The sequence below is a fragment of the Colobus angolensis genome, unplaced genomic scaffold, assembly GCF_000951035.1.
Source record: "Colobus angolensis palliatus isolate OR3802 unplaced genomic scaffold, Cang.pa_1.0 Scaffold29, whole genome shotgun sequence".
Lineage (NCBI taxonomy): Eukaryota > Metazoa > Chordata > Mammalia > Primates > Cercopithecidae > Colobus > Colobus angolensis.
In genome coordinates, this window is record NW_012116154.1 from 925,146 (window position 1) to 942,749 (window position 17,604).

The following is a 17,604-nucleotide window of genomic DNA, read 5'->3' on the forward strand; positions in this document are numbered from 1 at the left end:
TGGAGCTCAGCGCAGGTACCAACTCTCGGCACAACTTTCCTTCCCGCCACGGCCGGGGGCAGCGGGAGGGGGCCCGGGAAGGAGAAGCGGGGGCCCGCCGACACTCTTCCGTGCTGGGCCGAGTTGGGACGTCGGGGCGCACCCTGAGGCCTCCCCGCGCGCCCGGAAACTTCGGGAGGATTCTCCAGCGCCGCCACGGCTGGGCTTCCGACGGCGCGCGCTTAACAGGTGGCTCCGCTGCTTGGATGTGGCGCCGGGAAGCACGGCTGTGGCGGTCGGCGGCCGGGATCGCTTGGGCGTGGGCCGGAGTGGGGCCGGACACCCCAGGGGGATAGCGGCGGCCGCTCCGGGAAAAGCTAGAGCTTCTCGGGCCGCCCCGCTGGGACGCTCTAGTACTGCTTCACTTTTTCCGTCCGCTTCTTCCCTGTCTTCTCCTTACTCCATTTCTTTCTCCTCTCCACTTCTCCTTTGCCTTCTGGTGCTTTCTTCGCCACCTCTTTGATGCACTCTCACACTATCGCAGTCCACGCTGGTTGACTCTCGGCTGCGTTTTTCCTTCTTTTTATGTGCGCCTGTGTTTCTCGGGTGCTCTCTGTCTTGCTCTGTCCCTTTCCCCTCCCACTCTCTGGTTGTGAGACTCAGGGCCCCGCGTCTGCCACACCGTGGACTTCGCAAGGCGCGGGGAACCATCCCGTCCCTCCTCCCTGCCCAGGAGCCGCAGGCACTCTGCTCCCACCGCCCACGTCGTCGTCCCCGCCATCCCCTGGTCCCTGCCCGCCGCGGGGCCCTGCCTCTCCCGAGCATCTCGCCTGAGCCCTACAGAAACGCCTCGTGGGAAGCACCCACCCTGGGGTCCGCGACTCCTCTCGTTTATCCCGAGTCCGCGGGCGCTGCCAGGGCAAAGCAGCCCACTGCCTGCCTGCGGGGAGCGAGATGGGCTGGTTGCGAGGCCACAGCCTGAGGCCTGAGCCCAAGGGACTTCTTCACCAGCTCCCAGTGGGTGCAGCCACGTTTATCCGCTCATTAGAGCTAAAGTTCCTGCCAAGGCCTTTTATGACACTTTGGAGCCTCCCAAATCCTGCATGTCAGTGAATCTGAGACTCTTTTTTTCTCCCCCTGTGGGAAATAGAGTGTTGTGTCTAAATGAGTTATAGATGCCTCCACTAATAAATCTGTTGTTTGTCAATATTTTGACACATGAAGGATTGGTTTTGAAAAAGAAAACCTAATTACAGGTTATAGTGAAGACTTGATCTGTCACATCTCTCACTGATACGAAGATGGTTGATGGCTTTCAGTGGGATTCTTAGGTGGGCTTCCTTATTGTTTGTGGGGTATATTTTTTTCAGTTGCTCTTGCCCCAGTATTCCGTTGTGTTTTTATATTCTTCGGTAGGCAATTAGCTTACTTGATTTTCCTCCTTACTTTTCTTCTTTTTTCCCCCTTTCTTAAGGAGGTTCGTTTTTTTTCTGGTTTGGGATCTTATTTTCTCCTAAACTACTTCTTGTTCAGGCGTATGTTTATTTCTAAGCTCAGCTTTACCATCCTGTATTTTTATGTTGTTTTCCAGCCATTTGAGTCCTTTTCCCATTTTCTGTGTTTTGCTTTTACTCTTTCGCATAGCCTCAGTTTCATCATTTTCATTGAGGTTTTCCCCTCATTATCTGCCCAGGTCAGTCTTTCATCTCCTCTTGCTTTCTCTTTCCAGCCTTTGCTGACTGTCTTTCCATATTTTACTTCCTGTTATACACTGTAAATTTACCCCCGTCTCATTTCCATTTTCATCCATAGTTTTAGCTGGCTATATATTTCCTGCATTGCTTTTTTTTTTCTGCACCAGTCACTTGCTGTTCTTTCCTTGGTCACTTCTACCCTGGCAGTTTCCTTGCTGTTCTTCAGTCATGTGGAGTGTTTTATTTTTTTTCCTCCCTTTTCTCACCTTGTTCTCAATATTCTCTTTCAGTGTTCCCTCTAATGTCCTGTTTAGTTTATTTCGTGTCTGTTCCCAGATGGAAATTATAACATCACTAAATCTAAAGGAGTGAAGAGGGGTTTTTTTTGATGCCCTTCAAACTTCTCTGTATTTTCTTTTATTCTCACGGCTGCTTTTGTTGTTTTTAAGGGAGGTCATCGAGAGGGGTAAGCTTGATAGCACCAAGGGCTGGATGCCTCGTGCTTGCTGGAAAGATGGGAATTGGGTGGTAGGTTTCTTCCATGCAGTGAGGAAAATAGTCTGGGGGGGAAAAAGCCATTGAATTAGACATCATGAATTGTAGTCATATTATTAATCACTGATGGACAAAGCCATCTCTTAACAGGCACAGTGTTGTGAGTGGCCATCAGGGGAACAACCACTTGAAGAGCTGATTGGTTCTTTGAGAAATTAGTCGTTCCACTTTGAACCAATGAGCTTGTGTGCACAGACCCACGGCCTTTTAAGCATACAGGGTGGGGTGGGGAGGGGAGTGGTGCTTTGCCTGTTGCACCTTCGCAAAAGTGTAATTGCAGTGTCTGAGGCTACCTGGTAAACTGAAAATAGCCAAAACATTCATGTGATGAAATGAGTCAAGGACAGAAGAAGAGACATAACTGAGTGTCCAGAGTAAATGCAGTGAAAAGATGAAAGGGTTGAAGTGAATCTTAGTTGCCATTAAGGGCCATAACTGAGAAGAGAAATATGTAATTAAAAATAGATTTTTTTCAACATTTTTATAAAATCTCATGAAGAGTATAATTTTCCTTAAAAGGGGTAATACACCATGGTTTTAAAAGCATATTTTTCCTCTGTGGGAGGCTTAGAGTTAAAACCCACATAGATCTTGATATGCAGCCTAAATTTGGCATCAGGAAATGGGAAATTGCATCTTTAAGCAGAGTACAATCAAAAATGAATTACAATAAATCCTATATAATTGCATAGGTCATTCTCTTTAATGAGATTTTATTAACCTGACTGTCAAGCTTTTGAGTCAGGCAGATATTTTATCTTCTTCAACTGATAAAAGTGTCAGCTATAAACCACCATATAAATATTCATAAATCTACACATCTGTGGCAGCCTATCAGCATCATTCTTTTGGACATTAAAAGCATTCTAATTACTTTCTGTCTAGCAGAGCTGAAATGCTGCCTGTTATAGTATGAGCTTGGCAGGCATGATTGCTTTTGTTTGCCATCACAAATAGCAGCATCCTATTTTATATACCGATGGTCCAGAAAATATTCAGGGATTGACTGAGCAGGATGAATATTAGGAAGCACCATCTGGTTTTGATAGCACCGAGTATATTAACTCATCTGTTAATTTTTGACACATCATTGATTTATTTATTTAGAAAATTTGCATCCTGTTTTGCTGTGTTGATGTTTGCCATTATGAAAAAAAATTGGATGGCATTTTTTAAAAAAGACATAGTTCATTGATTTAAGACAAGGGTGGTGTTTCCAAAGATGCTTTCGTTTTCTAACTTATATTTTCTATGCCATGAAGTCGTCTCTTAAAAAGAAGTTAAATTAATGTTTTAAGGAAATCATCTATTTTGAACTAGTTAGAAATCCTTGGGTAGGTATAATATATGAATACATGATAGTAGGTCACTAAAAAAAATTTCTGCTTCTGCATTTTTAATATTAATATATTTCACCCTTTGCTGGGCTAAAATCAAAAGGTTACCACTAATCTTGACTACTGTGATCTCCTTCATAGAAACAGAATTCTCTTGGGAATCTGCTGTGATGGGCAAAAAATTCCATTCAAGGCTTTACTTACAAAGAAGGGCGGTAAAGTAGGGAGACTGTGTTTGATTGCCTACTTCCCATCCCTCTTCTTACTCACTTATCAGATTTAGATGGATTAAACAACTTAAATTCAGACGAATTTCTCGAAATGAATTTTTTAATTAAAAAAATAATCATGGGTTCAGATTTTGGAATCGGACAAGGCACAATTTGCAGCATGATATTATCTCCCAATAGGTTGCACAGTAAAGCAAAATAAATAAGAAGTGGGCATTTTGGAGGGCTTTGTGATTGTGATTTATTAACATTTTATGGCGTTTAATTTTAGGGAAGTTAGGGATAAAGTAGTCCTTCTGTAAACTGTTGATTTTCTCTTTCCCTGCCATCACTTGAGTGGAGCATTCTATGACTAAAAAAAAAAAAAAAAAAAAAACGTTAAAATCATAATACATGTTCACAGTTTGCTCAATTGAGAATCATAGATCAATAGCCATTCAATTGTGCTCGTATGAAAACAGAACTTTTGTCCATTTCTTAATGATAATGGGCATCACACAGTACTTGCATTTGTAATTATATTCTGTCTAGAAGGCTAAACTATTGCTGCATGCAATGTGTATTAGGTGCAAAGATTTGCTATTTTCCATCAAATGTAATGGTAGTATTTTTCATCACACTCTTCCATGTATCAATGTTAAAATAATATTCAAATAATTCAAGGTATTGAGAAGAGAAAAAATTCAACTTTAAGGGTGACAGTAGCCCTTTTTGTACGTATCATTTCTGAAAGCAAATTCAGATTGAAGCATTTAAAAAACTGCAGGCAAGAACTACTTTATGATTGTAGCTATTCTCTCATATTCTGAGTGCACTTTAATAGATTATCTTCATAATGTAGTATATCACCTAATGATTTTTTCTCAGCATGTTACAAGTTTATCCTTCAATTAAGAAAACAAATCACGCTTGTCCCTAAGTCAGATATTTTTCTCTTAAAATCTATACTCTAATGTGATTTATCAATATGATTAAAACTACTGAGTGTTTTGTAGGACACCGAACAAATACATTCAAGCAGTTCTTACCAGGCAATTCTGTGTTAGACTTTCATATTTTGTCCCTTTCATCAAGGTTATGTTGGACTATGCTGATTAAAATACAAACAGTAAATACAACTTCAGGTCTAGAATGGGATTATAGGATTAAAATGAATGAAAACTGCTGTTGTGCTAGAATTGAAAATTCCTAATCAATATCATCCTTTGATTTTACTAATAAAAGAACAGAAACCAGGAAGTAAAAAAAATGAGTGTAACATCTTAAACCTCTTACTTGTATAGTTCAGCTGTTGACTTTCTTATTATTTGGTTTTGGCCATTGTAAATAAATGGCACCCAAATACTTTTGTGAGACACCAGATAAGAGTACAGATGGTGCGTCACAGAGCACGTATCAGATAGTTACAAAGTATAAATCAAACTAACAAATTGTTTAACAAAATATGTTCTGTCCACCTACCTTGACAAATACACCTTCATGGTAACCAGGTTTGGAATTTACAGCCAACCCATGTCTTTCTCTCCCTACTCCCAGCTTTATCTTCCACCAGGAGGGACCTCATATACACATATGTGGAGGTCCCAGTCCACACTTCCAGGATCTGACACCATGGTCACTGTCTTTGGATTGATGGCTAAAGAGAAGATGGCAGCATAGATCCTTAAAGCAGTTTTAGTGGGGAATTCCTGGATCTTGGGGTACTTGGCCATGGGGACAGGATTGGCTGGAGAAGGAGGGGCAGGTGGCAGTTCTGCTGCCAAGGTCTGAGGGTCTAGAATGGAAATTCCTAAGAATAAGAAAGTACTATCCTGAGAAGAAAATAGTCCTGTGGACTCTCAACCAGCCTAGGGTGGACTTGCTACCCCTACCCCAGTCAAGTAAATCTGATAATGCTGTAAACTGAGATGCTCTATGTATGTACAAGAGTACTTGCTGTGTGTTCAGTAACTATTTCTCAAGGCGTTGTGCTGGCCTCTCACACTCCAGTGCAGTTTATGATCCTCTGCTGAGTAGAAGAGATCAGGCTTCTGTTCTGACTTGCAGTTTTTCAGCGGGATTCAGGATTTGGGAGATGTAAGGGATGCTTCCTATGTGCCAAACACTGTGCTATATGGGCTTCACATATATATCCTTTTTTTTTTTTTCTGAGATGGAGTCTCACTCTGTCTCCAGGCTGGAGTGCAGTGGCACCATCTCAGCTCACTGCAACCTCTGCCTCCTGGTTTCAAGCGATTCTCCTGCCTCAGCCTCCTGAGTAGCTGGGACTACAGGCACGCGCCACCATGCCCAGCTAATTTTTGTATTTTTAGTAGAGACAGGGTTTCGCCGTGTTGGCTAGGATGGTCTTGATCTCCCACCTCGTGATCCGCCCACCTTGGCCTCCCAAAGTGCTGAGATTACAGGTGTGCGCCACCATGCCCAGCTAATTTTTGTATTTTTAGTAGAGACAGGGTTTCGCCGTGTTGGCTAGGATGGTCTTGATCTCCCACCTTGTGATCCGCCCACCTTGGCCTCCCAAAGTGCTGAGATTACAGGTGTGAGCCACCATACCCAGCTGCTCTACATATCTATTCTTATTAAAAATTTGGAAAAGAGTGCTTGGACCCCTCTCCTCTGATTATCTTAGTTATTTCATGAGAGAATAGCAAGAAAAAAGAACACAGTGGAATATTGAGCACTGCATGGAGTTCTCCTGAAGTGTGGTTTCCTTGGTCTTACATCCTGGGTGTGTTCTAGGGGATTTCTTATTGAAGCTGTTCTAGCTCATTATTCCCATAGCAGCCCTTGAACATCTCACCATTTTTTGTTCTGAAAGTTTTTTTTCCTCCCGAAAAAAATACAGCTAGACAACATTTTCAGGGAGAGCTAGTGCTAGTTTCATTTTTATCTTAAACAATAGTTATAGGCATCTAAAATCTCGAATATTTTGTTTGTTGCCATTCTGGGAAAGGGGAGAGGAAATAAGAGACATCCTCATGCTTCTGTGTCAGCTCTGAAAAGTGCCCCTCTCTGTATTTATAATAGCCCATTCTAGGTGGCAATCAGGAAAGAAGTGAATCTACCTTGTGACATTTATATTTAGGGTAAATTTTCAAGACCTTTCGATATCATTAAATTACATTTTCACAATTTGGGTTTTTCCCCCTTTTGTTTTTGCAGTGAGTTGATTGCTTTTGTTTGCTTTTTGCTTTCAATGGTTGACAGTATGCTTTAGAATTCATGTACATGGGCTAAGAGGCACCCGTGCCTTGTGCCATTTTGGAATATTTGGCAGTCTACTGGAAGAGATTCTAAGAAGTGATACTACTGATTTTCAAATGATCAGGTTAGCCTAAACATTGGCCTTGACGAGAAATCCAAGTTAGCAAATAAATGAAAAGAAGGCATAGTGAACACAGATGTTAGAAGACACATACAGTTTTGTGTTCATCCTGTGCCCATAGGCCCACTCTTTGCTTTACCTTAGATTTCTAGTGAGCTCTTCAAAAACACTTATCTTTCTTTTCCAGTTTGCATCTGGGAGCTATGTACTCTCGGCAGGGATTGTATCAACTGATTAATCACAAGGGCATGAGGGCACTCCAGAAATAGAAGTAATGATTGCTTTAAGCCCTCCTATCAATGAGGAATTGAGTCTGCAGTAGCTCACTTGATTCGTTAGAGTAAGGATATTAATGAAACCAAAGGTGTGAGTTCAGACCTGTGTAGCCAGTTAATGCCACAGAGAGGAAAATCTCTATGTGGTGCCCAAAGTCACAGTCCAGCCGTTTCCTAGAGCAAGAGACTGGGTGTGACTCATCTAGCATCCCGCAGTCGCAGAACAACAGGAAGCTATGCATTCTATTCATAGTGGATTTACTGTGTCGTCTTGGCTTGTGACAGAGAGTAGAAATACATATTTTTAACATGTTTGAATGTTGAGCTCAAAATTGAGGACTTTATTTATATTTTGCTGTTTGCTGTTGGCTGTTGGTCACTGATGTGTCTTTTCATTTGTTTCAGAGAGTCGAATGATCTTGGATGCCTTTGCCCAACAGTGCAGTCGAGTTCTTAGCCTCTTAAATTGTGGAGGAAAACTCCTGGACTCCAACCATTCTCAGTCCATGATTTCTTGTGTAAAGCAGGAAGGCTCAAGTTACAACGAAAGACAGGAGCACTGTCACATTGGGAAAGGGGTCCACAGTCAGACCTCAGACAATGTAGACATAGAGATGCAATATATGCAAAGGAAACAACAAACTTCTGCCTTTTTGAGGGTTTTCACTGATTCTCTACAAAATTACCTGCTCTCGGGGAGCTTTCCGACTCCAAACCCCTCGTCAGCCAGTGAATATGGCCACCTGGCCGATGTGGATCCTCTGTCAACCTCCCCTGTGCATACGTTAGGTGGCTGGACTTCCCCAGCAACGTCCGAATCCCATGGCCACCCATCTTCGTCTACGCTGCCAGAAGAGGAGGAGGAGGAGGAAGAGGAAGGCTATTGTCCTCGATGCCAGGAGCTGGAGCAGGAGGTTATTTCACTGCAACAAGAAAATGAAGAGCTCAGAAGGAAATTAGAGAGCATCCCAGGTATCCTGCCATATTCCTTGCAAGACAACTGCAACCCTTCTTTCTTTCACTTGTCTCATCTGTCTGTCTGTATTTCTGTACTCGTGTGTGTATGTGTTATGTATGTGTGGGCCTTTTTTGTTTTTTGGCCAGTGATGTAGAAAAGTTGGAAAAAACAGACATGCCCAAGGGCTTCTTAGCATATCCAGTGCCAGACTGAAATTGTAGGATGAGCCACTAGCCTGTTTACTTCCAGCTACCGTGTTCTTGTGTACAGAACGCCATAGTCCTATTAAAAGGTGTCTCTATCAATATAAAAATAATTTCTAGATGTGCTGCTTTGACAGTGAAATAGGTCAAGTGCTATAAGCCTATTTTCTTGAAAAGTGGTCCTGTTCCTTTAAAATGGGTTTTGAATTTTTAAAAACTTTGATCCTATGCATTTTGTTAGTCAATAATAGAAATTAAAATGAAATACTTCGAGAGGCAGAACTCAAGTAGCACTGAACAAATGAAATGATTTTTTCTTTTTTTTTTTTTTGAGACGGAGTCTCGCTCTGTGGCCCGCGCTGGAGTGCAGTGGCTGGATCTCAGCTCACTGCAAGCTCCGCCTCCCGGGTTCACGCCATTCTCCTGCCTCAGCCTCCTGAGTAGCTGGGACTACAGGCGCCCGCCACCTCGCCCGGCTAGTTTTTTGTATTTTTTTAGTAGAGACGGGGTTTCACCATGTTAGCCAGGATGGTCTCGATCTCCTGACCTCGTGATCCGCCCGTCTCGGCCTCCCAAAGTGCTGGGATTACAGGCTTGAGCCACCACGCCCGGCCGATTTTTTCTATTTCATTAACTTTCCCTGCCTTTTCTTTTAAGTTTCAACAAGCATAATCTCTTTAGCATGTACATTGTCCTTTACTGTTATTAAGAAACTATAAAACTAATAGGTCAAAGATAGACCACTAATTCAACTGGCCCCAAACTATTTGTGGCTGGCCTTGGCTAAATATGAGGCATTTCCTGCCTCTTAGAGACACTAGATTTTCAGAGTAGTAAAATCATCTTTCTGGCAAGACATTCTCTCTGGGTTGCAAAGTCTGTTTTATTTTTTATTTTTTGAGAGGGAGTCTCACTGTGTTACTGAGACTGGAGTACAGTGGCACCGTGTCGGCTTACTGCAACCTCCGTCTCCTGGGTTCAAGCGATTCTCGTGCCTTAGTCTCCTGAGTAGCTGAGATTACAGGTGCCCACCACCTCGCCTGGCTAGTTTATATATATACATATATATTTTTTAGTACAGACGGGGTTTCACCATGGTGGCCAGGCTGGTCTTGAACTCCTGACCTCAGGTGATCCACCCACCTCGGCCTTCCAAAGTGCTGGGACTACAGGAGTGAGCCACTGCGCTGGCCCTGATTTTACTTTTATCTTTGAATTCATTCCTGTATGTCTGTGGCTTACAGAAGACAAGATCATTACAAGAACAATCTCTTCAAACCTTTTTAATTGTGCAGTCATTGCTAAAAAGTGTTGAAGCTTGTGCCCACCAATCTACACATTTATTGGTTAATTGCGTACATGTACTACTATTCTAATATACTGGGGTTCAAAATAAATCATACATAGGAAATTTTAAAATTTTAATGCCAATACATATGTATAAATATAAGTTATATTCTTTTTTTTTTTTTTTTAATTGAGACGGAGTCTCACTCTGTCGCACAGGCTGGAGTGCAGTGGCATGATCTTGGTTCACTGCAGCCTCTGCTGCCTGAGTTCGAGTGATTCTCCTGCCTCAGCCTCATGAGCAGCTAGGACTACAGGCACGCATCACCATGCCTGGCTACTTTTTTCTTTCTTTCTTTTTTTTTTTTTTTTTTTTTTTTTTTTTTTTTTGTATTTTTAGTAGAGACAGGGTTTCGCCATGTTGGCCAGGCTCGTCTCAAACTCCTGACCTCAGGTGATCCACCCACCTTGGCCCACCAAAGTGCTGGGACTACTGGCGTGAGCCACTGCACCCAGCCAATATAAGCTATATTCTTTTCCTGGTACAGTATCTTTGTATCACTCAATTTGGCAGCTGATCTAGAAAGAAGGAAATGTTAAAGAAAGCTACCCACTTGTTTATTAGTAGACAAAGGAAGCAAAAAGAAGGTTTTATTATTTAAAATAATTCTCCAAATGGAGCTGAGGTTTGGTTCAGAACATTTTGGAATTAGATTAAGTGCAGTTGTCTTGTGGAGGTGGGGAAGTAAGAGGTGCAGCAAATACATTTTCTCCTTTTGCATTGGAGCCCTGGAGTTAGATGCAGACACGTAGTGTTTTCCTACGCCAGGCAGGCACCAACTACAAGAGGGACACTGGGTAGAACCCAGAAGAATGTAATGGAACCAGATCACTCCTGGTTTCCCCAAGTCCGAGACATGGTTGCAGCTAGCACACTGTGGGATTTTACAAGTCTCACAGCTATGTAACCCATGCTTAGTTCACTCTGGGTTTATCTCACGGGTGTTTTTCTTGTCACCCCCACTGCCCCTCTTTAACTGGGGCAGAAAATAGTGTCCTAGAGGTCATCCAGCTACAGAGACTTTCGTCAGCCACTCAGAACCGTAGCCAAAGGAGCCTTCCTAGCTTTTGAAGTGCTTAGTGGCACTCCTTGATCTCATCCTGGGAAAGAGTTTCAGAGTGCAAGGACAGGTGACACAAATGTCCCAAGTAGTATTGTCTAATTCCTGGTCCTAAATATTTGGCAAGCTGTATGTCCTTGATGTGTCCTAAGCAAACTTGGGGTTCAGTCCCACTCTCACTTACCGAACCCATAGCAGCTCAGGGTGCTTTGTGGTAGGGGTTCACTCTGTTGGCTTGCCACTAATCATTGTGTTTTGTACTCCAGAAAGATGGAAATGCTGTCATTTCTTGAACCTTCTTGATGATCAAACATTGAATTGACACTGGTTGAAATTAGGCTAATGATCAGTCCTATTACTGTAAACATTCAACCCTGTTGACAGTCCCCTCCCTGAACTTGAACCAGCAACCATTTCACATGGATAACTGTGTTTACTTCAAGTAATACATCCAACAATATGGATGAAAAGCCAGTTTATTAATTATGCAGAGTAAAATAGTATGCAGTGAAGAAAATATTAGTTTATTTGTGATTACTTATCACGTGTTTGTGACAGAGGGACCCCTTAATATTGGAAAACAGGTTAAAGTGTCACTTGGAGATGAAAATTTGATCAAAGGGAGAAGTCACTGCCCTCTTGCCCTTACCTCTCAATGCCCATTTTTACCTAAACAATAAACCAGTCTGTGAGTGACACCCAGGAATCCACTTTTTACTTGATTAGCTGTGCATTTTGGGTGGAGGGGTATCTGTTATCGTTTGAAGAAAAGCGTGCTATGTGGTACACTGGTTTTGCATAGAATAAAAATGTTTTGTCCTACAGTAACTCTCCTACATAATTCGGGATGGATTTTCCCTAAGCAGTGGTCTCAACAGTACCCCATCATTCTAGAGGCCAATACATTTCTGTGGAAGGACCTGGGGCTTTCTTCGAGTAGAATCTACCTGTGTTGTGGGAATCACTTCTTTACAGCCAAGCAGGATGGATGAATACAAAGGAGAAGGCAACGCTCAGCAGTTAGCACAGAAAGTAAGGTTGAAAAGGAGATGGGTCAGCTGCTGCAGGTCAGAGCCCAGGCAGCGTTCCTCGGTCATTTCTCTGCCTTTCTGGAGGAGTGCTGTTGAGGATTTTTTTTTTTTTTCCCTGAAATAAAGCCTTTATACCTGGGAGCAGTTCTTGAAGTGAGAGTTAAAAATAAACAAGCTTATCAGTCTACAAGAAAAAATGATTTCACTTGGGCATCTCTCAAGGGAAAAGGTAAGAAACCATACCAAAACAAAGAAGTTGTGGGCAGGCACTATTTCTGGCACTCCTCTGAGAGGGGCAGTGTTACGGTATTATTTGCAGTCTTTTGATGATCAGCTACATGCGGCAAGGCAGGGGCTTCTGGAAAATTCTCTCTAACTTTTTGGAGTTAGTTGCAGGTGTAGGGAATTCAAATTTTATCCCAATGAAATAGCATTAGCACATTTTCTTCTGTATTGGATCACCACACTAGAAAATTAGAAAGTGTTTAGAAGTAAAATTTTTTGAAAAGAAAGTGAAATTATGTTAAAAGAAAAAAGCCACAAAAGCAGAAGACTTTTGAATCAGGAGCATGAAGGGATGAGAGGTTTTTAAAAGAAGGAAAATGGTGCATAGAACTCTCATTGGAGAGAGTGTCAGTTTAGAGTAGTCACGTTTGCTTAGGAAGCTTAGTGAACACTAAGGAGAACTCATAAAGGAGAACAAATATAAAATAACCATATTTCATCTAATTTAAGATGCCAGTGGATGTAAGCCACACCAATCTTTATGTTCCACTAAGAAAGAAGAAATCATAATTGTACATTTTAATTACCTTTGAACACAAAGTCCGTAGATTTTAAATATGAAAAACTGTGGGTCTTAGAATCATAAAGTGTGGTAATTTTTGCTAAGAAAAGTCCAAAGTAAAATAATAATAACATTAAGAATACCTTGAAATTTTCTGTGTGCCAAATATAGGAAGGATCTGTCTATTGTTGATATTTTAATTAAACTTTGTTTTGTAAAGTTAAAGTATACAAAATGAAGTTATAGGATATATAGATAGTTAAAAGTTACTGTAGTGAAGCTGTGTCTATCATCTCACATAGTTACCCATTTTGCTGTTCTTGTAGTAAGAGCTGCTAAAATCTACTCAGTAGCCTTACTCTCAAGTACGGTACAAATCTGTCACCTGTACTCCTCATGTTGTGTTGGATCTCTAGACCTATTCATCCTACATATGTGCTACTTTGTAACGTCTGAGCTATATCCTCCCATTTCCACTCCAACTCCCCACCCCTTGTAGCTACTCCTTTGTTTTCTAGCTCTGTGTATTTGAATTTTTCTTTATTTTAGGTTCCATATGTAGGTGAGATCTTACAATATTTTTCTTTCTGGGTCTGGCTTAACATAATGCCCTCCAGACTCACCCATGTTGTGGCAGTGGCAAAATCTTGTTCTTTTTTAGGTCAGAATAATATTCTATCCAATAATACACCACAGTTTCTTTATCCACTTGTCTGTTGACAGACACTTAGGTTGTCTCCATGTCTTGGCTATTGGGAATAATGCTGCAATGAACTTGGGAGTGCAGACGTCTTTACAAGATGTTGATTTCATTTCTTTTGGGCATATGTCCAGGAGAAGGTTTGCTGGGTCATATTTTTAATTTTCTAGGAAAATTCCAACACTGTTTCCCATGTCTATACCATTCTACATTCCCACCAGTGGTGTACAAGAGTTCCCTTTTTCCCATACACTCACCAACACTTGTTATCTTTTGACCTTTTGCTAACAGCCATCCTAACTGGTGTCAGGTGGTGTCTCATAGTGGTTTTGATTTGCATTTCCCTGATGATTAATGATGTTGAGTACATTTTTATATATGTGTTGGGATTCTTTGGAGAAGTATCTGTTCAGGTATTTTGCCCATTTTGTAATTGGGTTATTTGTTTTTCTACTGTGAAGGGGTATGAATTCCTTATATATTTTAGATATTAATCCCGTGGTTTGCAAAAATTTTTTTTCAGACCATAGATTGCTGTTTCATTTTGTTGATTGCTATGCAGAAACTTTTTAGTGTGATGCAGTTCCATTTTTTAAATTTTTGCTTCTGTGGCCTGAAAATTCTGTTGTTGTTCTGTGTAGTAAGAGCTGCTAAAATCTACTCAATATCATATTTAATCTCAAGTACAGTACAAATTTGTTACATTGGGTTATTTATTCTTGCTTTTGTGGCCTGACCTTTTATGGTACCTAAAAAATTATTTCCAAGGCCAGTGTCCAGAGCATTCTCCCTGTGTTCTTTGTCTTCCAGGACTTTTATAGTTTCTGGTCTTGTATTTGGGTCTTTTATCCATTTTGAGTTTATTTTTGTGTATACTATAAGGCAAGGATCTAATTTCATTCTTTTGCGTGTAGAAGTCCAGTTTTCCCACACCCTTAGTTGAAGAGCATTGTTAATGTTTTTGTAGGACCCTCTACTTTCTGAAAAGTACTTTTTTAAATTATCTCATTTTATCCTCATAACTCCATGGGGCCACAGCAAATATTAATATCATTCCTATTTTACAGACAAAGAGGTTGGACACTGAGCTCAGTTGGAAACCTAGGATTACAATCCAAGCCTCTGACTCCGGATCTAGTTTGTTACCCCTCGCCACCCTCAAAACAGCTGATTCTCATTATTCAGCATCGTTGTGTTCTATAAAGTCACTGTGAGCACCACATTGAGAATATGAAAACGTTCCACCTAGGGGAAATACAGAGCTGGGTTCTTAAGAGCCTCTGTTCACAACAGTTTCATCAGCTGATCAGTATGTAACTTTGTTTTATGTGCGTGTTTATTTAAAGAGACCTTTTGTAATAATTATCGCTGATTGAGTAATGGCACTATAGTTCATGCCCAAATGAGGTGTATCTAACATGCTTGTTTTCTCTGTAAGACGCATCACAGTCTTCTTGTGCTTAGGAACAGTAGACAGCACTTCAGTGCTCAACTGGGGCCATTTGAAACAGTGCGATCACCAACAAAAGTCACAAAAATACAAAAACTGTAGCACTAAATAATAGACCATGGTGAGGACACTTGTTTACAGTGATGAGAGCTGAAACAAGAAGGCAGAACATTGCCTTGTTCCACTTCAGCTGGGAATGTGTGCATATCAGGTTTTCAGTACTCTGCACATGCCTGTGAGTCACTACAAAAGCACCACAAGGTCTGATTTGGGGGTTACAAATACATTTTGGCAAGTAAAGCACATTTGCACATACCGAATCCATGAATCCTCATCAGGATCCACTGTACCAACTCCAGAGGCTACAAACTAGAGAACTAACCTTGGATTCTGCAGTTCTGATCATGTTAGTCCACTGTTGTCATTCTCTAGTTAAGAAAGTTTTAAAGTGGTCAGTCATGTCAGTTTTTGAATAACAGGAATTTTGCAAGAACAGAACACCTCAGAGTAGATGCAGTGTAGACGTGTGCTAGTGTTCTCTGGTGCCCTCACCACTCTCCAAACTTGAATATACCCACAAGGGCCTGTGGGAGGGAAAATGCTCAGGTCGATTTCTGATCCTGAGAAACTCAAGGATCATATGTAAAATGGGGGCTCTGAGGTAGATGAAAAGAACTTAGTACATTCTGAGTATTAGAGTGAATGATAGGGACAGAGGAATAAAGAATTGAGTTTTTTCACTGAGAATTTGGTGAATGTCATCATGGCTTTTGGTTACAGCTATCAGTGACACTGAGGGAGACAGAGCAACAGGAGGTAAAGAGAATGGATTCGGAGTCATAGCCATGTTTGAATCTCCTCTCCTGCTACTTGGTGTCTGTGATTGTTTTGGCAAATTGCTTTAATCATGCCAGACCTCAGTTTCCCTTTCTATAAAGTGAGGTTAATAATACTGTAGGGATGTTGAAAGTACCAAAAGCAATGAAGTCATGGTTGGGTGCCTACTAGTCTTCCAGTAAGCACTCAATAAATGGAAACTTTAAGAAAAAGAGGAAATTATTCTGTGCCTAGTGCTCCAGAAATCATACGTTGTTTTCCTTATGATAAGTGGTATTCTTACCTTACAAAGGTGTCGCCATTCAATTAGCTGGCAGATGGGGAACCTCAGATCCATCCAGAGCTCATCTCTCCTTCTGACTCCCAGTCAGCCTCCACTCTTCTGGGTCCCACCTCTTACACACCCATCAGTGGGACCTCTCCTTTCTCTCCACTAGTGTCAACCAGGCTCATCTCATAACTGGAGCTGTTGCAGGAGTCACTAAGCTCCCCTCCCAGACTCCAGTCCTTCCCACACCCAGACTCTAGTCTCTCCCCAAAACAGCCCCAGGTCCCCCACTGCCAAAGAGCCTCTAAGGGCTTCAAATAGTCTATGGAGTAAATTCTAGCATCCTCAGTGTGACACACAAGGTTCTTCAATTCCTGGATCTTTTCCTGTCTGTCTGTGGAGACTCAGCCCTCAATGCCCACCAGACATGAAGTGTTCCAACCCCATTGGAAAGTTTGTGAATCCCTGAACAGCCAAACACTTCCATACTTCAGGCCTTCCTTTACTCCTGCTATTCCTTTCAACCTAAGAACATACTCCTTTTCTCTCCACTTGAGAAACTCCTATCCATCCTTTAGTACCCAGGTCAGGTGACACTGTAACAAATGCTTCCCACAGTTCCCAAGCAAAATTCATCACTTTTCATAGCACGTCATGCAGATTCTGTTATTGTTATCATAGGAAGTTGTTACTCTATATGTGTCTGTGTCTCCTGATGTTCTGATATGAAGAGAGACAGGCCGTGGAGGTCCTTGAGGACAGAGGCTCGAAGTCATCTTTGTGTCCCCTCTTTCCTAGCCCACTGTTAGGCATGTTGTAACATCTACATGTTAATTGAATTGAATTAATGGAATGAGGATACTGACATGAACAAAAATATAACTGCGCATGTGTAGGCTGACTAATACTTACAGCTCATTGTTTATTTCTAAATATTTACAATTCAGGAGCTTATACTTTACAGAGATGATGTGAATAGGGCACGTAAAGATGATGAAACACACAGATGGCCATGGTTGTCAGAGGACAGTAAATAATTCAGTTGCCCTATAAAAGTGTATGTGGAGTATTTTGAGATGTTTTAAGTCATTGAAAACAACTGTATAGCAAGATAGATTAAATATTGCTTGAAGGGTGAAGAGAGAAACTCTGATCAAGATTTTAATGCAATGAAAATTAGGAACTAGAGACCCAAGCACCCTTAAGATGGGCAAAACCAAAATCTGAGCAGTTTTCCCCAAGGAAAACTATTTAGGAAGACCATTTCACTAGTCTCATTTACCAGCTGCTCATACAAGACAGCACAGTCAACAGAGTCAATTAAGTGGCCTCAATGAAGAATTCACTAGACTCCCAATCTTAAAATGACAGTAGCTTACATTAGGCACTATTTAATGGGTGCCTTTTGCTTTACATTACTATTTTAATTAATCCTCACAATAACTTTATACAGTAGGTCATTATCACAGTTCTATTTTTATTTTTATTTTTTAATTTTTTTATTATTATACTTTAAGTTCTAGGGTACATGTGCATAACGTGCAGGTTTGTTACATATGTATACATG

General features: G+C 41.3%; 1 protein-coding gene across 1 annotated transcript in view; it reads left to right on the plus strand.

Annotated features, from left to right (window-relative positions):
* Nucleotides 1-6: 6 nt before the first annotated feature.
* BEND4 (BEN domain containing 4) overlaps nucleotides 7-17,604 on the plus strand; it is a 43,125-nt gene continuing 25,527 nt past the window's right edge. Inside the window, exons 1-2 of the mRNA XM_011949038.1 lie at nucleotides 7-15; nucleotides 7,801-8,367. Coding sequence (XP_011804428.1) covers nucleotides 7,809-8,367 — 559 coding nt within the window. The 5' untranslated portion in view covers nucleotides 7-15; nucleotides 7,801-7,808. The remainder of the gene's footprint in view (nucleotides 16-7,800; nucleotides 8,368-17,604) is intronic.